This window comes from Drosophila tropicalis, unplaced genomic scaffold (assembly GCF_018151085.1).
Source record: "Drosophila tropicalis isolate 14030-0801.00 unplaced genomic scaffold, ASM1815108v1 contig_4, whole genome shotgun sequence".
In the NCBI taxonomy this organism is placed as follows: Eukaryota; Metazoa; Arthropoda; class Insecta; order Diptera; family Drosophilidae; genus Drosophila; species Drosophila tropicalis.
The window spans coordinates 2237490-2265091 of NW_027172862.1; the positions used below are offsets into that span (position 1 = coordinate 2237490).

General features: G+C 36.8%; 1 protein-coding gene across 5 annotated transcripts in view; it reads left to right on the forward strand.

The window, feature by feature from the left end:
- Positions 1 to 20933, forward strand: part of nAChRalpha3 (nicotinic Acetylcholine Receptor alpha3) — a 91905-nt gene extending 70972 nt beyond the window's left edge. For 4 of the 5 annotated variants that reach the window (XM_068285320.1, XM_068285319.1, XM_068285321.1 and 1 more), the window contains 7 exons: positions 349 to 464; positions 10065 to 10233; positions 15782 to 15918; positions 16733 to 16879; positions 16984 to 17076; positions 17368 to 18496; positions 20582 to 20933. In XM_068285320.1, the coding sequence (XP_068141421.1) occupies positions 349 to 464; positions 10065 to 10233; positions 15782 to 15918; positions 16733 to 16879; positions 16984 to 17076; positions 17368 to 18496; positions 20582 to 20782 (1992 nt within the window). In that variant the 3' untranslated portion in view covers positions 20783 to 20933. Of the gene's footprint in view, positions 1 to 348; positions 465 to 10064; positions 10234 to 15781; positions 15923 to 16732; positions 16880 to 16983; positions 17077 to 17367; positions 18497 to 20581 lie in introns of those variants that run through there. The other variant, XM_068285322.1, reaches the window with a different exon arrangement.
- The last annotated feature ends 6669 nt before the right edge of the window (positions 20934 to 27602 follow it).

Genomic DNA, 27602 nt, shown 5'->3' on the forward strand with positions numbered 1-27602 from the left:
TCTTTCTCTCTCTGGCAATAAAATGTTGAGTCAGTTGCAGGTGCTACATATTCGTGTGTGTTTCTGTAAGTGTGTGTCCAAGTGTCTACCAGTATCTTCTATTGTCCTGTCCTGTTCTGTGCTGTTTTGTCTTGTCTTAACTTGTTCTGCTCTGTGACTCGGCGTATTGTAACCGTGATATTTCCCAGATCACAGGGAAATTTTAAAGTACGGTAATCTTAGTTGACAAAATAAAATGTTTATAATTAAGGTAGATAAACAAAATAATCTGTATTTAACATAAATAATAAGACTTATTTGCCATTTATTTAATCTCTCATTCTCTTTCTATTTCTTGTTACCCTTTAGGTGGATCTGCGTCATATCGATGAGCTAAATGGCACAAATGTTGTTGAAGTGGGCGTGGATCTGTCCGAATTTTATACATCAGTCGAATGGGATATACTTGAAGTTCCTGCAGTGCGGTAAGTTCGCTCTTTCTAATAGCGATTCTCTTGTATTTTTCCTTCTTTCTCTCTATCTTCGTCTTAGCATTCATTGCTACCTCCATAAGTCTCTCTCTCTCGGTCCTTTTTCCCTGTCTCAGTTGCTGTCTCTATCCGTACAAGAATTTGGCAGAAACTCCTTTGGCAAGTTGTTTGGACGCTGTCACAAAACACAAACACAAATCTTTCAGGATGTCAGGACCCAGGTCAAGGATGCAACTTTGCCTTAGAAATGCTGCTACAGCTGCTACCGCTGCTGCTGCTGATGATGATGCGCATTGAGGGCGTTCTTTGGCCCATATATGTCAGGGGCGTGGTCTTTATTTACACCTCTTTACAACAAGGATTCAATAGGCCCCCGAAAAAAACGCACAGCAACCCGTCCATTCTGTTGGCATTCTCTGCCGTTGCTGCTTATGTTTTCTTGTTCTTTTTGTTGTTGTTTTTTCTCGGATTTTGAAGTTTTTAAATTAAAAAACTTTGGCGCCCGAGCAGGCATAAGAATCTGCAAAACAAAATGACCTCTTCTTCTGCCCTCTGTCTGTCTAAGGGTATGTGTGTGTGTTTCTTTCTCTCCTCTCTCTCTCCCTCTCTCTCTTTCTCTCTCTGTCAGTTTCTCTCTTAGAGCGTGGGTGTGTGTAAAAGTGAAAGCTAACGAAGAGGCTGCTGTTTAATTGCCACGCCCCTTTCTTAGACATATATACGCTTGTGTGCACACATCAAGGCAACAAGCAATTTACGCATCATACTCATATAAAGAGAATTGAGACCGGGGGCAGAGTCTAGGGCTATGGCTATGGCTGTGGCAAGAGTATGGGCAAATTGTGCTGTGAGTGGAATTGAGTTTGCGACTTGGCTCTAATGCATTTAGGCCCAGAACAAAGAATAAAAAAAAAAGTATATGTATGTATAGATTTTAAAGACTTCCTCCTTGTCATGGAGGGTTTGGAGGTTTTTTTTTTTTTTTGTTCTGAATTCACCATAACAGAGCATTAAAGCCTTTTGCTTTACATTAAATTGTTCCTTTAACAAGTATTAATTCTATCTCACGAAACCAAAATAATCGCTTCAGGCCAGCAAACTCAAAGTAGGGAGGTAAAAAGGTCAAATGTAAAGTAGTATTGAAATTTGTTGCTTTTCGACTATTAGTTCCTTGAAACTAGAGATACATTCATACCTAATAAAGACATTTGGTCCTGCTTTCAAACAAATTTACACCTTAAACAGAAATGGCAAACGACTTTTCTATTCTAAATATTTAGAAATCTTCACACGGAACAATAAATATTATATTACCGATAGTTTCAGAAGTTTTGATAAATTACTTAAACTTGACTGAGCTTCTTTTCCATTACTAGTTTCCTTCGGGTTCTTAAAAATTACGAACAAAATTCAATTTGTAGAGTCCCAAAACAAACAAACAAAAATCTGTATTATCTTTATTCCTTTCCTTCGATTAAAGGATTAAAATCAATTGTAAAAGAGTTGCTTATTCCTTATTCCTAGTTGTTTATTCCAAATAAGAGTGAACATTCTTCAAAAATCAAATATTTTTTTGTCTTATATTGTAAGTTGAAATATATTTGGCAGTATATGAAAATGCTTCAATTCATTTTCTAATCCTCAATATCTATAAGATTGGTCAGTTAAATAGTTTCGAATTTATGTCTATATATCTCTCTTTTGTTGATGGTTTAATATTTTTCTTTTGATAGTTTTGATTTTAGCTCGTTTTTTGTTTTTTTCTTTGGATTTCTTTTCTCTGCAAATTGTTGTTAATATTTTTCCATATGGGGGAAATAGTCTGATGCCAATGCCAATGAAATTTTTACAAGAGCAAAACAAAATGGGAAAGTGTGTAGTAAACAGAGTTGTTGGAATCGTAGTATCCTTGGTGTTATTGCTATTGTTGTTCCTTTTGGCCTTGTTGGCACGCGTGCCCGGCCACCAGGCCACAAATATGCGCGACTTGCGTCTCCTATGTTAGCCATTTTTATTTTTATTATATGTATGAAATTTTCTTTTACCGTTTTTGGCTTCTTCTGGTTGTTGTTGTTGTTGTTGTTGTTATTGTTGTTGGTGCTGTTGTTGATGTTTTTGTTGCTTTCGGAGATTGTCCGTGAAAGTCGTGAAAGTGTTGTTTATGGAGGACAAAGGGCAAAAGCAAGAAACCTGTGTGTATGTGTGTGTATTTACCTGTATGTGGGGCAAAGACGAAAAGTTTCCTTGAACTATTTTGTTGCGGAAAATGGGCAGTAAATCACAGAAAACTTCATCTCCCTCCACACAAGTGATTTTTTTTTATCAATGTTATCTTTTGACTGAATTTTATTTCTGATTTAAATATGATCTAGAAAAGGCAAAGCTTGCCAAAATTTGAGAATTTTAGTTCAGTTTTTCCAAATGATTTCCGAAACGAATAGTCGTTTGTATTATATATTCGGTAAGTTTTGACTTGCCAAAAGCATTGAGTCTATATAAAAGGATATTCATCTGTTATCAAGTGAGTTATATTACAATTAAATACTTCACAGTTCAGGATGGTCTAAATTAAAAACATCAGAATAAAGAGTTTGACGTTTTTGAGTACATTTGAATAGTGAACTGATAAACTGGATTATCGAAGCTACTACTGGAACTTATATAGACTAGTGATTTAGATCAAAATTTTTACATGTTATGTGTAAGCGAGTTTAATCTTTATAGAGGCATAGTATGAGATTTGAATTAATATTTCATTAGAGAAGTAGGATCAAAATCCTATATAAAATATTGAATAATTTGCTAAATATATTATCAATAATATTTTCAACTATCCATTAGAATAAGATGATTTTGAATAAAGTTATGCATAACTGATGAGTTTGAGCACTTTAAGGTGACGAATAATATTGTTCTTTTTAGATTACTAATCAGATGATAATTTCTCTATTCCGGTAGTTCCAGATTGCGAAATAAAATGTTTATATAAACTAAGTAGGACTAAAATTTGAACTAACAATTAGAAAACTTTGTTTTATTTACGATTCTTAACGATTTCTGTGTTGTTGATTAAGAAATGAGATAGTAAAACCTTTAGTAGATGGTTTAATTTGTTGGCTTGTGTAATGAACTGATTTGAAAATTCACAAATGAGTTGTTGTTGTAGGGTCATGTCGGTGCGTTTGTGTGTGAATGTTTGTAGGTAGCTCTAGCTGTAACTGTCTGTCAATCAACTTCTGATTGTCTGATTTCATTCCACCCAACCAACCAACCAACCAGCTACATGCCACATGCCACATGCCTCTTATCCTTGCCGCCCTCTCTCTTTTTGTACATGCCACGCCCATGCATTCTTACTTCACCTAACACAGAGAGAGATGTCGAGTCGTCCTTCAGTTAATTTAACTGTCGGTGGGGCATTAAAACTGAATCCTGTTAGAAGCAGGTGGGTGGTTAAAGTGGTTCGGGTACAGTGGCTTGGCTTGGCGTTTCATGGCGTGGAGTGAAGTGTAGTGCGTGCTGTCCGTAGTAGGGATGGGGGCTTCATGGGAAAATTGCTGTACGTGCTGTGAATTATGTTGCAGCATTTTAGGCGCAGCAGCCTGCAGACAATAAAGACTGCCACCCGACCATGGAAGTCAGAGGCCGCCGACGCCGACGCCAACGCCGCTTCCCGCTTCTTTTTCCTTTTTTTCCTTTTTTTTTTTTGGTGAATGTGTCACGCACTTGTGGCATAATTTACTGCAAATGCGACGCGATACACACACACACACACACACACACATACATATACAACTCACTCACTCTCGCCTTGCCACTGATTCTGCTCTGTATTGTGCCTTGCTTTGCTTCGCCTGCTGTCAACTTTTTAATTCCTGTCAATGACTTGAGCCCGCCGTTTCCGTTTCTGGTCTTAAAATGTTATTGCCCCAAATGTATTTTAGCTTTGTCATACAGTTTGTCACGTGCCGGTTATGAAATGTGATGGCTGGGTGAGAGAGAAAAGTGTTTTGCCTGTGCCGTTTGTGTTTAGTACTTGGGAATGATGCGAATATCAGAGGGATAATATTTGTAGGCCAACGATTTCTTTGAAACTTGTCTATTTCATAATTCAGCAACTAAGATTTCAATTCAATTGCATATATTTTTCACTCAAAATCAAATGGAATTGAAATTGTAACCTTTTAACTACTCTCTGTATTAATATTGCCAAGTACAAAATGAGACATCAATTATACATAAAAGGGTATCTTAATGTCGATATATGTAGATTTTGCTAGTCTCTTTAGACTCCCATTAACTTTTGTGTGTTTTTACAAACATTCGGGTATCAAATGTGATTAAAATTGGTATTATACCATATCAACTGACACATGCATGTACATAGATATGTTTTTTTTTTTTTTTTTTAATTCATTTATTGATATATTGGTAAATAGGATAAGAAAGTTATGTACAAAAAGCAGAAGTATAGACAAGAGAAGTAAAGGGAAGAAAAATAAAAAAAAGGAATTTTACTATAGGAATCCTGCGGGACTGCCTTGTGGTATTGTACATAGATATGTATCATCATGTGTGTGCGTGTGTGTGTGTGTGTGTGGGAGTTATTTATTTATGGAGTTATAGATATCAGCTTTTGGTGCATTTTTGAAATTATCCATGTTAACTTGCCTCAAAACTTAGCTGAGATTTTGGTTTGAATCATTAGTAATGCAATTTGAGTCTTCTTAAGGAGTTAAATAATTCTGATTTATCCTGAAAAACAGTAAAAATTTGATGAAATACATGAAAAATCGTTAACAATTTAAAGTTCTTTACTTTTAAGTTGTACCTAATGGCCTTGTTTATGTTATTCCTTCATTAAAACTCTTCTTTTTGGATCTTTAACTTACCTCTGAAGTTATTTCACGTATTTTCGTAGTTTTGTGTCTGTTTTGCTAATCATGCGTGACCTTTAAAATTAACAGGCCAGGCACATATACAGGACTCTTCCCGTTGTTGTCCCCTGCCACTGCTTCTTTCTGCTCACAGCTTTTATTTTCTTATCGGTTCTAGTCTGATTTCCGTTATGGTTTGCCTTTTGATTGTATTTGGATTTCGTGATTACAAGGCAGATGCTTTGTCTGGTCTTTCTATCTTTCATCAGATCGATTAAAACCATAATTAGTTAACTTTCAAGTGCACACCCTCTTGGGTTTATTTCAGGTTCTGTTCACACCTCAGTGCCACACCCATTTGTGGCTCTTTTTCAAGTCATGCAACGAAGCGTGTTTATGTTAGTTATTAAAATTCTATTACTTTGATTTCTTTCATTTTCCAAACACACACACACACACACATACACAAAGAAAAAAGAAAGCACAAACGAAAAAGAGGGAAAAATTACCCGAAACTTTTTGCGGCACAAAGTTCTGTAGTGGAAATCAATCAAGCGTTTGCAACCTTTTTCGTCTCTTTCGCCTCTTTCGACATGTAATTTTTTTCGCTTCCCCGTTACCACCTCAACATCATCATCATCCCTTTCTTCTCGCTAGGTGCTTCTCCTTATTCTTGGTTTTCGTTTTTTCACTTTCTCCACCGACTCCCCGCTGACTAGGTGGTAATGGTTTTGTGGGTTGGTTTTTCTTGGGGTTTTTTATGTTTGCCAATCATTTTGTATTTATGCGTTTTGTTCTTTGACTCCAGCTGCTTTTGCCTCTTCTGCTGTTTCTCCTGATTCTCCTCCGCTGCCTCCTTTTGCCTTTGCTGTCAATCAGCGTTTCGGCCATTTCGGCTGACTGACCGAAAGACACAAACTGACTGACTGCCTTAGTCAGTTTGTGCCAACCAACACCCATCCCCTGCCCCAAGGGATGGAGAGTGATGGCAATTTTGAATTCTCTTTTTCTCTCTGATTCTTATGTTGGTCGCTCTCGTTGTCGTTTCGCTTGTCTAGCAATCTCACTTCACTTTGTCAAAAATCAATTGAAGAAATCATAGCAAAAAACGAAGGAACGTAAGCAAAAAGAGAAAAAAAACAGAAACAGAAACAGATAGAAAGAATGAGAGAGAAAAAAAATTTGTTGTCATTTTGCTTTAAGCATTTTGGCATTTTCATTCCGTTTTTGGGTTTTTATTACGCATACGCCGCGTGATTCCGACGCATTGATGAATTGTTGCCAAATACGAGAGGAAAATGGTGTGCCACCACCAAAGAAGGGGCAGAAGAAGAACGTGCTTAAAGCAGATACATAGAAAGTGAAAGTGGCTATGGAAATGGAGATGAAGGACGCTCGAGGATGGATGTAAAATGGAGGTAGAATGGGCATGGGGATGGCCTCTATTTTCCAAGTCAAATCAAAGTGAAGTTGTTGCTGGTTGTTGCTGGTGCGGGATTGTTACGGCCATTCCTATTCCTATTGCCCCATGTTGTTGTTGTTGTTGTGCCTACGTGGCGCCAGCCAAGAACTAGGCGTCGATGGGTCCCGTGCCTAGACACGCGCAAGCATCAATGTTTTTTTTTTCTTTCGGCGGAAGGGCGTTGGGGTTAGGGTGGAAGACCTCTCGTGTGTTGTTGCCGACTTTGCCCATTTCTCATTCCCCTTAATTTTTTTTTTCCTTTTTTTTTTTTTTTTGCTCTCACTTTTTTTGCCTATTTTATGATTTATTGTATGTTGTGTTTTTCGAATGTCTTGTTTTGTTTTCTCATTGTTCTTACTGAAATTTGTTTTTTTTTCTTTCTTCTTTCCTCTTCTTCGTTCTCTTGTTGTTGGCAACAAAACTAACCGAAACCGCTACCAAGCTTATTAACTGACCTTTACCTAATACCACCCAGGCTATCCCAGCCGCATACCGGCTTAAGGGTCCTTGTTGGCAGTAAACTGAGGCCACAAAATCTCTTATCTCAATTTGAGTTGGCGTTCTCTTGGCCAACTTAATTAGCGTTCTATTCGTCAAATTTGAATTTGTAGCATACTTTAAGGCATACATTTATTAAATACTTTAAAATTTGTAGAGTTTAGCAATCATTAAGATTTAATTAGTTAGACTGGCAACATTTGATGTGACAAAAGTATTAGCATAAAAAATGTTAATCTTTCAATTGATTTGATTTCATTATCTATTTTTGTTTCATTTCGTTTATGTCTAAATACAAATTCATTTTAATGATTCTCAATATTTTCTGGATTGGGTTGCACGATTATTCATCAGGCATTTTCAAATTTTATTTTAGCATCAAAGTTCTTCGAGGCTTTTCTTTTGTTTTGTTTCCGTTGGTCTGTTGCCTTCGCATTTACCATTTGACATGTGGAATTGCCTTGGCAAATTATATTTTATGGCTGCAGCTATCAGAACTACCCACAAGATGTTGGCCTTCAGCCTTTCGAACCCATCCCTCCCAAACCCATACACCCACATCCACATCCACACACCCGAGCTCACATTCATCCTGCCTTCAACATTCTGGTTTTCGTTTTTATTTTCAGCTTCTTCGCCAACTTTTTGTTTTCTTTCCTTTTAGATTGGTCTGCCACATACTTCATTTCTATTTCGAAGGAAAGTCAACTGCCACAAACAGTTAGTTGCCTGGCGGCCACATCCTTGTCGACATCTTCTTTTTGGCTAACCCCACCCCCGCGCCCACCTCACCTCCCCCGCTCCCATCATCTCACCAACACACCATGACGCCTTCTTCTCCTACTTTGTTTATTATTTATTTACAATATTTTCTTATTCAAAATGAAGCCGCAAGCCTCTTGGAATTATTGATGGACAGACATACACTACAGCAGAGACCAGGCCACATTTCCTTCCTTTGGTCTACCCCTTTTTGGCCGCCAGTTACATATATATATATACATATATGTATATATATTGTTGTCCTTCTGCTACTGTTTGAAGAGTTTTTTTCTTTTTGCCTCGTTTTTTAAGTGCGACCACAAAGTTCTCTCCACTCAATTTAGAAAATTTGCTTCCCTTCTTTGCTTGAATATTTTTTTTTTTTTTTTTTGTTTCTTTTCTCTCTCCGGTGGGAACTTAAGCGAGCAGAAATAACAAAGATTATTAACTTTAAAAATGAAAAAAAAAAAAAAAAAGAATAATTGAAGATTAAACTTAAAGGAAAACTTTTCAAGAATCGTCTGCAATAAAGATAGTTTCTGAAAAATTAAACAAATTTCGTTTGAAAACCTAAAAAAAATATTGAAAATTGATTCAAACTTAATTTTTTTTAGATTGCAATACCAAACTATCTTTAAACTATCTTCTCAGATATAACATCCGAATTTGAGAACCTTATTAAAGACAGACAGTTTTAAGGTGATATAGTTTGATCTATTAAAATTATTATGCTAAATACTAAACTATAGTCTGTAAAACATTGTCCTATTTATTACTAAACCCTAAGCTAAGCCAAATTATTAATTAAAGAGATAATTCTTGTGAAATGTTATATAAACATTTTGTTAGTCTTAGTCTGAACAACCATTAAAGTTAATTACTGATCTGCTCCTATGAAAATACTCTGCCGATTATTGTAAGAAATATTTTTATAATTCTGCTGAGATCCTTAATACCTTATACACATTTATACGTTTATGTATGTATATTATTCTGTTTTGTAAGAAATTATGTTTCATGGGATCAACAATTTACTATTTGGCCAAGATATATTTCTAACTGATTGCCCTTTGCAGAGGTTATATCAACAAAAATGTTTGTATATTAAATACATATAAACATAGATACATCATCTATCCGGGTTTATCAGTGCCGGATTATCCTCATAGCAGGATAGTTGAAAAGTTGATTTAATATTCATTCATTTGTTCAAAATAAATTGACAAATATTTAATATTTACTCATCAAGCTTGAGTTTTGTAAATTTTTGAGTATTTTAAATGATGATGATGTATTCATGACTCCAAGTGTTTAGTTTTTATTTTAAAGGATGCTTAATTGTGTTTGTATTCTTAAAAAGATCTTTATCAAATCGGTTAGAAATTGGCAATTGAGGAAAATAGGTCAAATGTTCTCAAATGGGCCTCAATTTGTAAATATTAAATCTGAAAAAAAGTCAGATAAACTAGAAATTAATCCTGTTTTAACTTGTTGTCACTTGATCTCCTAATGTTTGTCCTGTGACCCCGAAAACTTATGCCTAGATTGCTACAGAACCCGCGAAGTCTTAATCCAGCACTGGGCTGGATACGCCTATGCATTTTGCGCCTAGAGGCCAAAAATGTACAGAAGAGGGCAACAAAAATAATAAAAAAAAAAAAGTAATAACATGAGGAAAACCGTAAAATTGGTTGTTTTTTCAACATTTTAAAATATTTATCATGTGGCCGATGATTTATGTGATTGGAGGGGCATATATCTAGGCAGAACACACACACACACACACACTCACACACAAACAAACACATACATAAATGTGTTTTGCGTGAGTATGTGTTTGTGCACTGCGGATATGGAGAGAAAAAAAAGAAGAGAAATAAGAAATATATAACATTAATAAATATTTACTTGCTGCGTAACAAATTTGCCTAACTGACAGAAGTAACTTCCCATCTCTCTCCCTCATTCCCCTCTCTCTTTCTGTCTATTTGTTTATAGGAATGAGAAGTTCTATACATGCTGCGATGAGCCATATCTGGACATTACATTTAACATTACAATGCGAAGGAAAACGCTCTTCTATACGGTTAACTTGATCATACCCTGCATGGGCATCAGTTTTCTAACCATATTAGTATTCTATTTGCCATCGGACAGTGGCGAAAAGGTGAGTACGAATTAAGCTTAATATTGATTGACTGTGTTAAGGATAATGATCTTAAGCACTGAGAACTATTAACTACATTGAGACGCACGCCTGAGATTTGATCCCTGAGCCTTGTGCGTCAGTCGCCTCTATGCTCTATCAAGGACTATGGCTTTCTATTCAATTTCATTCCATTGTCTTATTATTTCTGATACTACCTACTCTATATTATTTCTGATACTACCTACTCTACTACATTTGATGTAGTTCATTTCAAAAACTATATTTTTTTTTTCGCTGAAAAGTATGCTATAAACTATACACCCCAAAAAGTTGGAAAACCATGACCCTCGCGCACATCTGCCGCAGCCACGCAACACGCCTCGCAATTGGACCGCCCATTTATATATATATATATTTTTTTTATTTTGCGTTTAACCAATTGCCATAATTTATTGCCCTGTTTTACTCTTGCCGAACCGAAACCGAAGCCGAGCCCAAACCAGCCCACACTCCTCTGGCTATATAGCCTCAATGTGCTTTTAATTAAAAAAAAAAGGGGGAAAAAAACCATATAATTTCACACTCAAATGAAAATGAAAATGCATTTCAACATTTTTGTTGGCTCTTTCTACCACATTGTTGTTGCTGTTGTTGTTTTTTTTTTTTCGTTTTTGATTTGCCATCATTTAAGTTTGAGTAAATAAAATTACATGTTGGATTCAATTTAATACACGCACAAACCAACACACACACACACACTAACTTACCAGTACACTGTGGTTCTTGCCTCTTTGTGCTCATTGGTCAGGGAAAACGTCAAAAAAAAAAAAACATATAATAAAAATTAAAGCGTACAACGGTGAAATGTTAAGAAAAAAAAAATGAAATAACAACACAAAAAAAGAAAAAGGCATAATGCATAAAAATATAAATATTTACACGCTGCCTGGGACTTATGAATAAATTACGGCCAATTTTCAAAATAAATAAAATGCAAAAATAATTTGTGTGCGCTGGCGGTTTTATGTGGAGGCAAGAGGATAAACGCCGACGAACACTAAGCGGTTTTGAGGTGGGAGATGGGAGAAATGGGAAATGGAAGTATGGGTGTTGAGTGAACTAGCTGCTGTAATGGGAAACAGGGGATCTCTCTCTCTCTCTACCGCTGGCCCTCTGTCTCTCTGGGGTGGTAAACTCATAACGCATAATTTGTGTAATAAATATTGACAATGGTAAGCATTTGGCCAGGTGGCAGTCAACTGAAACTGAAACAGAAACATAAACTGACAGGCCCAAAAGTACTAAGGGAGCGACTGTGACGAACAGAGATAGTGATTGCTTTTCAGTTGGACATGTGGATTATGTAATCACATAAAATGAAGTGACAAAAGAGTTTAAATTGTGATTAGATCAAAGCTGATTGCATCACTTTAGTTCTACGTTGAAAGCTGTCCCAAAAAAGACCACAAAATTTATTCATAAATACTTCAGTTTTCATTTTCTCGCATAAATATTACTTCGATCAAAATTTAATCTAATTTCTTTGTCTTTTATTAAATAGTAGGGGGAATACCTATAATGAACTCTTTCTCTCTGGACACAAAAGGTTAAAATATTTTAACTACAGCTAGTTACATACGTGCTAAAAAGATAAGAATAAAGGTTAATAGATGAGGTAGAGAGAGACATCTGATCTGATTTTAGGGTCAAGAAGATTATAGTCAGATCATAGTGGAATAAAATATCCGTTAGATTAAACTGGAGTCTAATTTATCTATTCTACGTTAATCCATGTACATACATGTTATTCTACGATTAATCAGAGAGCTGGCAAGTTGACAATGTAAAACATAGACTTGGTTTTATGATCGATCACCCACTCTAATAATGGAAGGACTAAAGAAGTAAATACAATTTCTTTTGACCATCTCTTTACAAACCCAAGAATTAAAAATAGTTTAAAAATAGTTTCCTAATGGTTAACTGAAGAAGTGTTTATAAGTGTTTAGAAAGTCCTTTCTACTGCTTCCTTCCTTTGACTATTGTTGATAATACAAATTCAAAGGAATAATTTATTCTTCAACATGTTAACCGAAACGGAGTAGCAGGCTTAAGCTTAGAAAAATAGTTTGTTAATTTCTTTGGAACGCAATCAGCTAATTGGTCTGATCAGCTTAGTTTGTAGGCCTGATTAATAGCTATTGAGAAGGAACCTGTACATTTCTACGCATCGACTTCTAGTTCGATTGCGAGTGCGCGTCAAACCAAGAGTTGAAAAGACACTGACATGCGTTTAGATACCCAATGCTCTTTGCACCTGGCAGGAGCCTGATTTTTGATCCTTTGAGAATGCTCCATCATCTCAATGTCAAAGTGTATAAGCTCTCGACAATCTGAACTTGCGTCATGTCTTGTCTGCTCTTAATGTGAAACAACACAAGGTTTTTAAGATTTTGAGCAAACTGCTGAACAAATGGAAAGTTAAATGGGATGAAGTTTTTGCCAGAGTTAGTTCTGGTATTTCATTCATACTTATAATTGTCCGTCTAGATACACATACTAACATACATACATATATGTAAAGTGTATGGCTGAACTGATGGTATGTTGGGCTAGTATCACTCGTCTCGTATTTCTCGTTGTTGTTTTTTATCTTTTATGGCCCTGCAGTCACACACACACACAAACACACATAAACAAATATTTGCGCCTAAAAGCGGGAAACATTTCTGATTCTGACTCCAAACTCTGGCACGTTCACCGCATTTGCCCAGCATGACGGTGCTCGGTGCTTCGAGCCTCGAGCCTGATGCCTGAAGCCCACTTTGCCCAGAGAAACACACACACACAGAGAGAGAGAGAGAAAGAGAGAGTCCCGGACAGCTTTCAGCATTGCGATGGCATCGGAATTGGAATTGGAATTGCCAATTTACATGCATATGCGCCACAACGCACTTCATTCATGCAATTGCACGTGATGAAGGGGGCATCCAGTGGCAAGAGGCGGGGCAGTTTAACTGGTAGTTGTGCCCAATACTAAGTAGCCAAAAAAAGAAATACAATACAAAAGGGGGAAGGAGAAAAACCCCCCCACCACTTCTGTCTTTTGGTTTATTTTTATTGTTCGAAACAATTACGTTTTATGTGCGGGCAGGCGGACCAGGACCGATGAAATGTCATGGACAGTAACTTTAGTCCACAGGGATTAGATGTACGGACAGATGGGATATTGGGATGGGGGGGCGAGAGTATAGAGAGAGGATTGTTAATGGGTAACCAGATTGGCATTTGAAGGCGCGACAAATGCATTTGCCACCTTAATTACACATTCTCCACCGCCCCGCACATAAAAAAAACAACAACAACATTTGCATAAATAATGAGAGGCAGAGAGATATACACAAACAAACAACTGAATCAAGCAATAAGGGCGATGATAGCGTGATTCGAATCACGTTTGAAACTCGAATGGACGGTTTGACAGCTTGATAGTTCAATAGAGTTATTTCCACCAAGATGCCTCTTTATATATTTAAGTAATTAGTGTGGCATAGTGCAAAGCAAAAAAAAAAAAACCTACAAAAAATCAATAAAAATGAAATTTTCATTAGTTAGTAGATTGAAATTGGAAGTGGGCTCAGTAAATATTGACAAATGTATTCATTTTCAAATCTCTAGCGACATGTATCAAATATGCGAAGTGGGCCAAGAATCGGTTCAATATATGTGTAAACACTTTGTGATAACTGATTTTCAATGTAGTTAATGTAGTCAACATAAACTCATCTTCACTTCACAGTGTGGCAAAGCGTTTGAATTTTCTAGTTACCTATGTATGAGTGGCAAGTGTGTTAGTGAAATACTAACTATTAATTAATATTAATCAGTAATTAGCCAGCATAAGTAATTGTACTTATTTAACCTGTTAAACTAATCCCTGAATCTCATTCATTGATTATGGTCATGGAGTTAAGCTAAACACAAGCTTAGGTCCAGTTTAATATTATAAGTAGTTACCTTTTTGCAGTTATGAACAGATTTACACATTATATATACATATATATATATGTAATTTGAGCTCTTTTCATTGTCACATCTCTAGGTCATATAAGGTTTGGGTGAATGGCAAATGGGAGAAAGTGATGGCTTTTGCTTTCAACTTGTAGCCTTAATTAGGCAATGTCACTAATCGCTTTACAAGTCCTCTTTCTCTCATTCAAAAACTAAGGCTAATTATCATAAAATCATTAGGCATCAAAATATATGCTACACACAAAACACACACACACACTAGCTTATATTTAGATGTATACATATACTTATATATATATGTATAAAGGACCCTCAAAATGGGACTCAAATCGCGCGTCTCATTTTCGACATTTAATTACTTTTTGCGCACACTTCATTACAAGCAGCTTAGAGAGTCGGAGTCTAAGTCAGACAGTCCCAGACAGACAGACAGACAGAAGGACAAACAGAGTAAGACACACACACACACACACCTAGAAAGAGAAAGAAAGGGAGGGCGAGACATAAATAAGGTGATGTGGCAGGCTCGTGGCAGTTCTTCTCATACCTGTGTGCTTAGCATTTAATAATACTTGGTAAGGACTCACGGCAACCCCACAAATCATTTTCTGCTTTATTGAGCTCTCAATGTTTTCATACCCTAACAAAGAGAAGTTGTTCCCAAGACTTTGTCCATATGGCAGCCGGATAATCGGCTAAGAACAATGTTAACAATTCAGTGTTAAGTATATAATATAAAATAGAGATCAAAGACAAGACAAGACAAGACAACGAGCACTACAATTTGCAATTTTCCAACACTGTATATGTATATTTCAGTAGAGTATCTATTGTGCGGTTTAGCGCCTATCTCTTCCGCCTTTTGAATTCCCGTTTATTTCATGACCAAAAACGAAAAATGTTTTTTTATATGCTCATTATGTTTGAATTAGAATTGAATGAAAATAAATTTCAAATAAGCAATTGAAATTTGATTGGTGAAATTTAAACATTGTGAACACGAGTGAAACGTATTCAATGAGGCTACTCGAAAATATGAAATTTATATCAATTGAGTGAATGTTTCACAAGATTTTGCATATAGTCAAACAGAAGTCTCGGTAAACATTCAAATGAATTAGAGAAATTAAGTAGAGGGCATTTAGCCAGTCGTTGATTGAATCAGAACTTAACTTTGCTTTCTTGTCAGAGAGTTACGAAATGATTGTGTAAATTATTTATTAGAGCATAGAGTGCACAAGGGTTTCAAATATGTATGTCTATGATGTTTCTATTTGTTGTCTGCATTTTGTTCTCACATTTTGCACAATTGTCGCGCCTTTTAGTCCTATAGCTTCCGTCACTCTGTTTATGTGTGTGTGTGTGTGTGTGTGTGTGTGTTGCAGTAAAATCAACTCAATTTAGCATTCTGCAAATGAACTGAACCAAACTGAACCGAACTGAATTGAATTGTGTGCTGATGTTGATGTTGGTGTTGGTGTTGGGACTTCCTTTCACTCACTCAATTTCTATCTGGCTGTCTGTTTATTTGCAGGTCTCATTAAGCATATCCATTCTGCTGTCGCTCACTGTGTTCTTCCTGCTGCTGGCGGAAATCATTCCGCCCACGTCACTGGTAGTGCCGCTATTAGGAAAATTTGTCCTCTTCACCATGATACTGGATACATTCAGGTAAGTGTCTGTGTGCGTTGCTGATAACTGATAACTCAGAGAAACCATCGTTTAGTCGGACCGGGTTTCAACTGTAAGAGTATTTATTTATGACGGAAAAAGGAAGCTTACAAAATGCCGACTGCTGACTTTCAAAGTTCTTTGTTGCCGTTGTTGTCTGTTGGCATATGCCGTGTCCGCAATAGCATCGTACTGCCATCATTCTCAAAACCCCCAGACCCTCAATTCCCTATGCATGCCAATGGTTCAACTCCTACCTATTCTTTGTGTCCCTGCGTCTATTCGTCGGCCGTGGGTCCATTTGTCCGTTCATTGTCGACCACAAGCCAAACTTCATAAATGCTGCTAGCAATTTACAGTCATTTGCCACGCCCACAAAATTGGCCAAGGTTGTGTGGAGTATGGGGAATTGGTGGATGGGCGGATGGGTGAATGGTTAGAGGAAAAGTGACCGCCTAATTGTTGGTAAACAAAAGTCCTGGATCCCTCCTTTTCCATGCAGCAGCCCTGCAGACCCTGTCTGAGTCAACGAAGTTGACGCAACAGGACCTCGTCTTGGCTCGCCTCAAATGATGTAATTAAGGCCGACCGCCCCGATCTTTTGTCCTTGTTGGTTTTTTTTGTTTTTGTATTCGCTTTGCTTTCGCGTTGGCCAAGCTCCTAATTAGACGTGGGCGTTGAAAGTTAATTACCAGACTAACACACTGAACGTCAAAAAGCGACAGAGGCGAAGGAGAGAGTAAGAGAGATAGCAACTCACTTCAGACCCATATTTTCTTCTTCTTTTTCTAATTTTTTTGTATTTGCCCTGCAGCATCTGTGTGACAGTGTTGGTGCTCAACATTCACTTCAGGTCACCGCAAACACACACAATGGCGCCCTGGGTGCGTACTGTGTTCATCAACCAACTGCCCCGCTTCTTGGTAATGCGTCGACCGCTCTACCCGATCAGCGAAATGATGTGAGTATAAGCAACCATTCTGGGACACAGTTACAAATAATACATAATTTACCTAAATCCTAATGTGTGTTTTCTCCTTGTATGTATATTCTTTTGGGGGACAGCAAATCCTCACGTCGTTTAATGGTACGCACCTGTAATGGACTCGAACTGAGGGATCAAATACCACCGTTGCCACCACCAGTGGCTTTATCGCGGTAAATAATTGAATCTAATCTAATGAAACCGAATTCAACCTAAACAATTCCATCCTAAGTATACCTAATACCCTTGCCAATCCTTAACTGTGTTAAGCAGCACTTTATCTGAACTCATCTCATCATTGAAAACTTTCGACCCAATCTTTTCTAACTTAAGTTGACTTATCTAAACTTCAATTGACCAAACTAAATTTAAACAAACCTAACATAACCTAAGCTTAAATTCATTTCATCATTAAAACGCTTCTGACGTAATCTTATTTAACCTAAACTGACTTCAATTGACAGCATGCACCATAGCCCGAAGACAACCTCGCGGAGCACTTCGCCACATTTACAACACAGAGTACAAACGCTAAATCTAATGGACGAGCTGGGTGGTGGTGTTGGTGGTGGCGGCCTGGGCATGGGAATGGGCATGAGCATGGGCATGGGTATGGGCATGGGGATGAGCGGTGGCGGAGCCTCAACCATAACCGGACACCTGAGCTCATTGTATCCGCCGACCATATCGACGGTGAATCAACAAACCTCGACTACATCCTCGCTAATCGATGCTCAGTATCACAATCAATATCAACAGACTGGTGGCTCGCTGTTGGATCATCCACTGACGCCGACAAAGTTCCGTCAGACAACCTCCACGTCCAGCCAGACGGGTCAGAATGGGACAAACGGTGGGAATCATCATCAGCATTATGGCGGATCGGGCAAATCGTCATCCACATCGACGCTGGCCCACCAGCAACACCAGCAGCAGCAGCAACATCAGCAACAACACCAGCAACAGCATTTGTACCGCCAGCAATCAAGTTGTTCGGCCAATTTCTCGCCACTGCCGCAGCATGCGCATCAGTCGCACGCCTCGACCACCACCTGCGACTTGGGTCTCGGCGGTCTGGGCGGAGTCAATGGCAATCCAAATGTGATAAAGTCTACGACGACAGTTAATTCGGTGGCCACGGCCTCAACCCTGGCCGATTCCTGTTGCAGCGGCACTATCCAAATCCATCAGGGCATGGGCGCCGGTGCTGCCTGTCAATCGTCGGAGTTGCTACAGCAGCATCATCATAATCGATCCACAGCAGCAGCAGCATCATCATCATCATCATCGGCAGCAGCCGGCACTGTAACCGGCAGTGTCGATCGCGGCGGTGCAAGTACCTCAGCAGCGGCAGCAGCTGCAGCGGCTGCATCCGGTGCAGCTGGTACACCGCCGCCGCCACCGCCGCCATCGGCATCCGCCTGTGATATACTAACTCTACCCGCCTGTCAGCGTGAGGGCGGCCCCCAATGCTGTACGGGGGGACGTGGCAATGTGCGACAACGCTGGCACACCTGTCCAGAGCTCCACAAAGCCATGGACGGTGTCAACTACATAGCGGATCAAACGCGCAAAGAGGAGGAGAGCACGCGGGTAAGTTCAGTCGAAATAGCATTATCATATCAAATATAGAAACTTTGCTCCCTAAATTATGCTACAGTAGTACGAAAATCCACATTTTTCTAACGTTTAAAGAGATTTTGGAACGCCATCTGCATAAAAAGTACTCTTTGAAGCAAACATTTTCAACAGACAGAGCATATGAAAATTAATGAATTTGTCAAAAGCAATTAATACTTTCCAGCCTATTGCATACTTTAGGGGACAAAGTTCCGCCATTTTACAGCTATATATCCGCCTTTGGCATTATACATATGTAGGTATATCCGATTAATGTTTCCAAACGGTTTCAACAACAAGGGCCGCTTACAAAGTTTAATTCAAGAGAAAGCGAATTATTACAGAAATACGAATAAATTTAGTGTTTTTTTTTTTTCCTTTTGGAGCAAAAAAACCTTGCGGCTAGCCCGCACAGAGAAAACAAATCAGCAATAAAAACCAGGCCAAAAGCCGCTTAGCATTTCGGATTAATCTGCGCAATGTACCCTAGTCGTCGCCAGTTGTGAGGGGCACAATGTCTGGAAGTCAAAAGTCATTGATGTTAGACGATGTTTCTGTTTAATGGGCCTAATGCAATAAATTAAAGCGGTCTTAGAGCGGATTTATTGAAATGCCAATAATCAATACAGAAATGGACTGAAACGTTGACACCTATACGAGTACACAAACACACATGAAGAACATGGACACTAGTTGATGATGATGACGATGATGACCCTAAGGCCTGATGCCCTTTCATTGACCTTTCCTATGAGCATACACACACACACACACACACACACGTGTGTGTTTGTAAGAGCCAATGTGTTATGAGATGAGATGAGTGTCTCAATGGGCAGCAAGCGAAAAGTTTTAATGACTTTTCAAGCGCCTTATGAACATCATCAGAAGATGGTCTTTGCTGGTCTTTGCCTATAATGAATGAATGAATTTCTCATTGTGTGTGTGTGTGTGTGTGTAAGAAGAAGACTTACGAAATGCCAATGAAAGTATTTTATTAAAATTACGCACACATTCAATCATTATTGGAATGTCATGATGTGCTTGACTGAGGCTTAGTTAAAGGCATGAAGAACATGAACATGAACGGACAAAGGACAACGACACTTAGATATGCCAGGCAGTAACACCAACAACAATACTAACAACAACATTAAGGCATTTACATTGAGTATGTGTCATTTGGCACGCCCAGTCGTCTAATGGGAGTTGAACATATGCTTTGGCAATGGCAAAAAGAGAATTCAACTAAATAAATATGAGTTGTGACAGAGCGGTATACACCCCACACACACACACACACACCCACTCCTCACACACACACACACACACAGAGAGAGAAAGAGACATATTCAATATGATGATTTAAATTCCAAAAAAAAGTTTATCAAGATATAACTGAATAAATTAATTTATTCATTGATTTCACATATCCAGTAATTACTTTATAAATTTAATAGCATTAGAGCAATTCAGTAAGAGCCATATATACATACATACATATGTACTTACATATATGTATAAGTATTGATATATTACATAAACAAACATAAATATACACGACTCCTTGTGTGTTTAAGAGAATTAAATGCAAGTCGAGGCAAAAAATATGTGTAAATAAGTTGTTTAACTTAAACGTCAAAAAGCTGAGCTAACTTTACACCTTTTTACTATCCCCTTTAGAAGTAGTTCTACAATAACGACAGTTGAAGTAGCTTAACTAGTCCACCAGTTAAGATAAGACTAAGCAGCTGGACCAATGATTTCATAAAAATAACAAATCCGCGTGTGAGATTCCATGGCTAATTATTCGGCCGATGCCACTATTTGATTTAGCCTACTTTTCCGTTTCCTTAAGGCTTCGACATGCCCATGGAAATGAAGTAGAACTTAACTAGCCAGCGATCCATTTAAACAGAATAAAAGAGTATAAGTGAGCGGAGATAGGGAAAACGAGAAGTCAGCAAGTTAAATTGACATTGTCAATCATTTTCATTTTCATTGTGGTAAATGTTTTTGTAATAAATATTTGTATTTTCATGTCATATTACATTACAGGTGAAAGAGGATTGGAAATATGTGGCCATGGTATTGGATCGTCTTTTCCTTTGGATATTCACAATAGCGGTGGTTGTGGGCACGGCTGGGATTATATTGCAGGCGCCCACTTTATATGATACCCGTGTACCAATTGATATTAAACTATCGGAAATAGCATCGACGACGGCCAAGCCGAATGTGGCACGGCCAGTGTTGTAAAATGTTATATGAGTTGAACATTACGGGAACAGAAACATCTCGTCAGCAAGAAAATACACACGCCATCAGATATGTATGTATGTATATTTGTTATTTTTGTGCGTGTCTTTGGTTTCTTTTCTTTATTGGTTTTATCATCTTGGTGGGAAAATATCGTTCAAGAACAACATCCATATACATATATATACACACACAAAGACAACATTCATTTACGTGCATCACACTTACAGACAGTCTGAGAAGAAACAACAAAAAGAACAACTCAAAAACCAAATATATGAATGAAATTCGCATTTGTTTTTTGAATTTTTCGTCTCTCTCTCACAAACAAAACTAAATGAAAAAGTAAAAACACAAAAAAAAATATGAAACAAAAAGCAGAAATAAGCGACAAAAAAATTGTTCCAACTACAACTATGTATAACTAAATATAGCTAATAAAACAAAAGGGGGAAAACCAAAACAAAACAAAAACAAAAAATACCCACACAAAAACGAGTAAATGAAGAAAATGTATTTGTCATATACAACTACAAATACAATAAACTATAATTAACTTGTACACTAAAATGTTTTTGAACACAAGTCAACAGCAATCCAACAACAACAACAAGCAAGTCATAACAACAACAACAGCAACAAATAAACAGTGTTTTTTTTTTCTAGTCAAAAATGAACAAAGTTTTAACAAAAGAAAACCCAAAAAAAGTATGCAACATAAAATGAAATGAATATAATTTAATAATAAAAATAAATAACAAAAATATAAATAAAAATATTAAATTAAAATAAAAGAAATTAGTGAAATTAAATTAGTCTAGTTAAAAGAAGATAAGAGGAAGAAGAAGATTTTGATGGTAAACGAAGCAGAAGAAGAAGAAGAAGGTAAAGGCATAACGAAGAAATTAACAAAAAGAAAACCAAAAAACACAAAGACAACAAAAACGAATTGTTGGTTAAAAACTATTTTTTAGTTAGCTAAGCAAAACAAAAACGAAACAAAAAAATTAAGAAAAACGGGGAAAAAAAAAAAAAAAAAACAACAACAACAAGAAAATTTATAACAAAAGTTTGCCAGCAAAATGCAAAAAGAATCAAATGTTTATATGTATGAGTGGGTGAGTGTTTGACTCCGTGTATTCGAGTGTGTGTGTGTGTGTGAGTGTGTGTGTAAGTGTGTGTGTCTGTGCGATTGCAAATGAGGCATGCAAATTAGTGCAAATAAACAGCAAGCGTGGAAAATCCTCACTTGCCTCCTTTAGCTATTTCTCTCTCTCCGACCTCTTCCCCCCCCTCTCTACACTTCTGCTCTATCTCCTAGATTTCGCCTTGCGGCAATTAGTTAGCACAAAGCTTTAGTTATTATGCCCAAGTGTACGTGCACACACCGCGTAGTGTGTGTGTGTGTGTGTGTGTGTGTGTGTGTGTGAGTCCGTGTGTGCATAGTAAATAAATAATCGCCATTAGAAATTCAAATTCAATTTTCCGTACATGGCATTGCCTAATTGGCCTAATAATGCTAATTTCCAGTTGCATAATTTACCTGCCAAGGCACTAATAAAAAGCACAAAGTATTTATCCTACCCCACCCCACCTCCCACAACGTACTTTCATCCCAGCTAACTCAGCGATCCTGTTTTATATTCATCGCTTTATTGGCGGCATCGTTTATCTGCTTTACAGTTTTTTATTGCACATAAAATCAAATGATCCCTGATTTGTTGACCAGCCACAGAAGAAAAGAAACTGTGAACTTTTGTTATGCAAACATACATACGCATAGGGTATGTGTGTGAGTGCTTGCTAACAATATTTGCCGCTGTTAAATTGTTAACAGTTGTTGGGAAATTTTAACAGCGCATTGTTTATTAAAGAGGCGACAAAAGTTTCAATTGCGTTTTGGCTTTGGACCATAAAACTTAGTCCAGAAGCTTATTCAAAACTTAATTTTTGTCAATATCACATAAAAGAAGACTTTCTTATTTCAATGAACTGAAAATTTCCACTCAAATTGAGAATAATCAAACAAAAATTGGTAGGCAAATGAAAGAAACTCAAAGTAAAGTCTTTATATATTTCAAATTGCGGATTTTCGGACACTTATGAAATCTTTTTCACCTTATGTTTCTTTCACAAATTAAATGACAAAATATAAAAATAATATTATGAAAAAGTGATAATGTTTCTTTTAACACTATATCATTGTTTGATGTTTCATGTTTGTCTTAAAAAAAATATATGTACATTTGTATATCTATATGCCATATATTTCTGTTCAACTAATCCAAACCACTCAAAGCACTAACTCACAAATGTAGCTAAACTAATAATCATGATCGATTTGAGGAAAAACAAGTTTTAGACTCGGCAATTTTAAACAAGTGATTATTTTTGAAACTATGTTTGATTGTTTGTTCTTCTATATCTATGATTACTTTTGAAGATTATACGAAATATAAATTGCCAAAATATAAGCTATAGCATAGATTTAATAATGTAAATGTAAAAACCTTAAGATGCGAGTGGTTTCCATCTCTCTGTGCTCTCTAATTTATTTAGTCAGTTTTTAGTTTGGAGCTTATAAAGTTTTCCCCAAACAAAATTTCCCTTGCCAATTGTAAGGATATTGAATACTTGTCGCCTGGATTGAAATGATTGTCATGTGGCTGCATGTCAATCACAGTTACCGCACAGCAATTGTTCTTATCAAGACCGCACTGCAAGACCCCCCCGACCCCTCGACCCTTGGATCGTGGCCATCGGGGGGCGTAACCCTTCGCGACCGTTGGTGAGATAGCCCATTGCTGCACTGCACTGCGTACTAGCGTATATGTACATGTACATACATTGTCAGTTTTTTAATTAAATGAAATGCAAGCGAAAAACTGCATACAAAATGAAAAGCCATTAACGAAATTTTTATATGTAGCCGATGAGTGAGCATCCTTCATGGAGAATGACCAAGGATGCCACTGGCAGAGGGCCGGAGGCTGGGAAGTCAGATGAATGATGTCAGCTGAAAACATCACAACGACAGCAACAACAACGAACAGCAACGAACAACAAACAAAAAGAAACATAACAGCAAAACGCGTAAAATTTCGAATGCGTTTTTAATGTGAGCAACAACTTTACTTCCTCGTCGTCTTGTGTTGACGAAGGAGACCGCAAATCATAATTGTTGCGGGCAGCATTCACAGCAACAACAACAACGAGACACACAACACACACACACTTATAGAGAGGAAAGGACATTAGCCTGTTCCTTGTGGTCTTTGTGAGCTGGTGTTTTTGTAATTGCCATTGTTTCATTCATTTAGCTTTTTGGTGCCTGGTGCCTGGTGCCGTGCTCTCTGGTCCTGTGGCATAGTCCTTGCCAGTTCTAGTTTCAGTGCCCCAAAACCCAGCAATGCCAATGGTCGATGCGTATCAGCAGCGAACATCAGGGTGCCCCACACCTTCCTCCCTTCACACCGCCTTTATTTCTACAACTTCTCCTCGTTCAACGAACTTCTGTATGCTCATGCACACAGTAAACTCTGATTACAAAGAAACACAAAATGTTTAAAAGAGCGTGAGAATGTTTTGGTTAGCGACTGCTTTCCATTGTTAACTGTAAAATCGAATGTGAAATCAAAGCATTGAGGTTTACCCCAAGTTTCTTTTGTAACTGTAATTGTTGTAGCTGTTTCCTTTTAGACGTTCTTTTTGTTTTTGTTTTTATGGTGATTATTGCCATTCTGTTTACTTTGCGATTTCATTTATTCAACCTCTAAAGAAAATGGTTTTAAGCCAGAAAACTCTATTGTTGAGCTAAACGTTATTCAACACTGCACACAATAGTTACTATGTGCTCAAATTGAAGCATACTTTTTGGGGCAACAAAATCAATTAATTGCAATCAAGTTAATGCTCTTTATTTTTTGGATTGTTGGATTCATTTCTTTCATCGGGTCACACTTTTAATATACATTGATATAACATAATTGAACATTTTCATTGAAAATTTTCGATACTAATTTTAATGTAAGTTAGACATATTTCTATGCTATGTCATATTAGGCAATTATCACTGTTACAAGGACACTTTATCTCTGTATGTCCTCGAGGATGTCGCGTATCCCAGTCACAGGAGGCAATACAAAAGCAATCATAAAGTTAGAGACCAACCAAACCCCACTTCCAACACTGCCACCAAACATGGGACCCTTGGGCGACATTTTCTACCGCTCTGCCTCTTGTTTTTTTCTTACTCTCTCTCTCTCCCACTCACTCTCTCTCTCTCTCTCTCTCTGTATCTATTTCGCTCTTTGTTTGTCTTCAATCGCCGCCTTCTGCTGCGTATCGTTTAATGGCCTGTATCTCTGCTTTCATACTGCTGCCGCCACCCACCTTAACTCAAATAAGAGCTAAAAATTTATTGCTTGCTAATAGGAAAACAGCTTCCATGGGCCCCGCCCCCTTACACGCGTGCGACACCACCAAAATGTTAACAGAAATGGACAAGACAAAGTTTGTCCGGGAAACAACAAAAAAAGACAAAAAAAAATATGCTTTCAACATAATTTCATGCATTATATTTGAATTGCTTTAGTTATTGTTGTTGCCGCTGTTGCTTACTGCTGCTGCTGCGGCTGCTGCTGCTGCTCATTATCAGTTCCCCAACTACCCGTAAAATGCCATCCACCTGCCCTGCCCTGCCGTGTCCCGCTTACTATCTAGTACAGTTATTCTTGCTAATTTGAATTTGATTTCATTTTGAAAGCATATTTCTCTTGTTTCTTGTTTTTTTTTTTTTTTGGTTTTTGATCCCATGGAAACATTATTCAAAAAGTAGCATATTAAGACTCATTAAATTCTCAATACAGACTAATTAGCGACTTAAGTTTAACTAAAATTAGAGAAAGTCTTTTTGTTTTTATGCATGACAGTTTTTGTCATTTGTGTTTGGGGTTTATGTTATTTCATCTCTGCCAGGTATCTAAAAGTCGTTTCTCGTTCTAGAATTTGTATTTAGTGTGACAAGTGCAAAAGATTTGTCCATAATTGTTGCCTACTTTTCGGCATGTGCGTGTCTATGTGAGTCTGTTTGTGTGTATGCGTAAACGAATGAGAGTTAATTAGTTAAGCAATTTAATTTAACACCATTTTTTATGTACTTTTGCTTGGCAAATGAATAATTAAAACCAAAAACAGCAACAACAACAAAAATCATAAGAAATTAATATGAAACAATTGTAAATTGTCGTTGGCCAAAACGAATGATTGTTTGCAAATGCCCTGTAATCGAAAATATTGTTGAAAACATTTTGTATTTTTATTGCCATATTTATATACATAAATATATATATAAATATAATTACACACACACACACCTACATTTATGCATGTCCTTTGAAGAAAAAAAATTAATAAATTGAATTCACATTATTTTTAAATCGAAGTTAACCACAAACAAAACTATTGAAAAGGACGTTCATACAGTGTCCTTATTATAAAAATTGCTAGGTTTGTTAAAGGATATACAAAAAACCATAAAAAAAAGCCAGTGCCGAACTAGCAAATGTTACAGGCTGTTCTGAGATTTTTTATCACCGAAAAGTTCTGAAAATTCGTAAAACCCTCTGAACTTTGCGAACCTGCAACTTGACCAAATTTCAACCAATTTCCAAAATTGCTATCTCATTTTAATGGTTTGAATTCGAAATCTAAATCAGTCTAGTTTTTAATTTATTTGTCTTTTTTTAATAAGACAAAGAATGCCAAAGAACAGCGAAGAATACCAGAAAACCTAAATTATTTTGTTTAATTTGAAAAATTCATATAATGTCGAAATTATTTTATCCAAGTGTTTGATGCCATTTTTCCAATATTTCGCGGCATTCCCATTTAATTGTTATTAAATTCATTGAGATAAGTTAGAAATTGGTCAAATTACAGGCTAAAAAAGGTTTTTGGATTTCTGGCTTAAGCAGGCACTGCTTGTTGCATACTTTTGGGAGTGATTGTCCCAATTTGCTTGAATTTGTTTGAATTTAGTTTTGAATTTGTCAAAATTTTCTTCTTACTGATAAATAAATCAATAGATATTTATTTAACTTCCTCAAATTTTGACTTCCCCCAACAGGAAGTCCACTTTCACACACAAAGGACATGCACATTGAAAGTGAATGTGTGCATCTGGTCACACTTTCAATATCACTAGTCATAAAAAAATAAAAACAATGAAAACCAAATGAAGAATTCAAAACGAAGAAAAACAAATTATTCTAGAAACAAATTGTTTATAACAAGAAAAACTAACAATGAAATGAGAAAGTCGAAAAGAAAACGAAAAGTGTAAAGAAACAGAAATCGCATAAACACAGAGACAGAAGTGTTGTTTTTTTTTTAAGATATGTACAGTTGGCAACAAAGCATGGCCAACAAATTAACTTATAAATAATTGTGGGTAGTGCTGAGGGGAGGGGTGGGGGGCTGGTTAACAAACAAACTAAATCTAAATGAATAATTTTTTTTAGAAAGTACCTTTAAATCAAGAACAAGAATAGCAAACAAGAAAAGGATAAAGCGTAAAAAACAACTAAAATTAATTAATAATAAAATTAAATTTACAAATTAATATAAAAAAAAACGTTGATAAGTATACACAGCAAATTGTTAACAAAAACCTAAAGAAAATGGAAAACTTAGAGAGAAAAAAAAGAAATGTTTGAATGAAATGAGAAAACCAAATTAAAAAGTAATAAACAAAAACACGAATTGAATTAATTTTTAAGAACATAACCTAAAATTATACGATTTATAAAATTATGTAAGT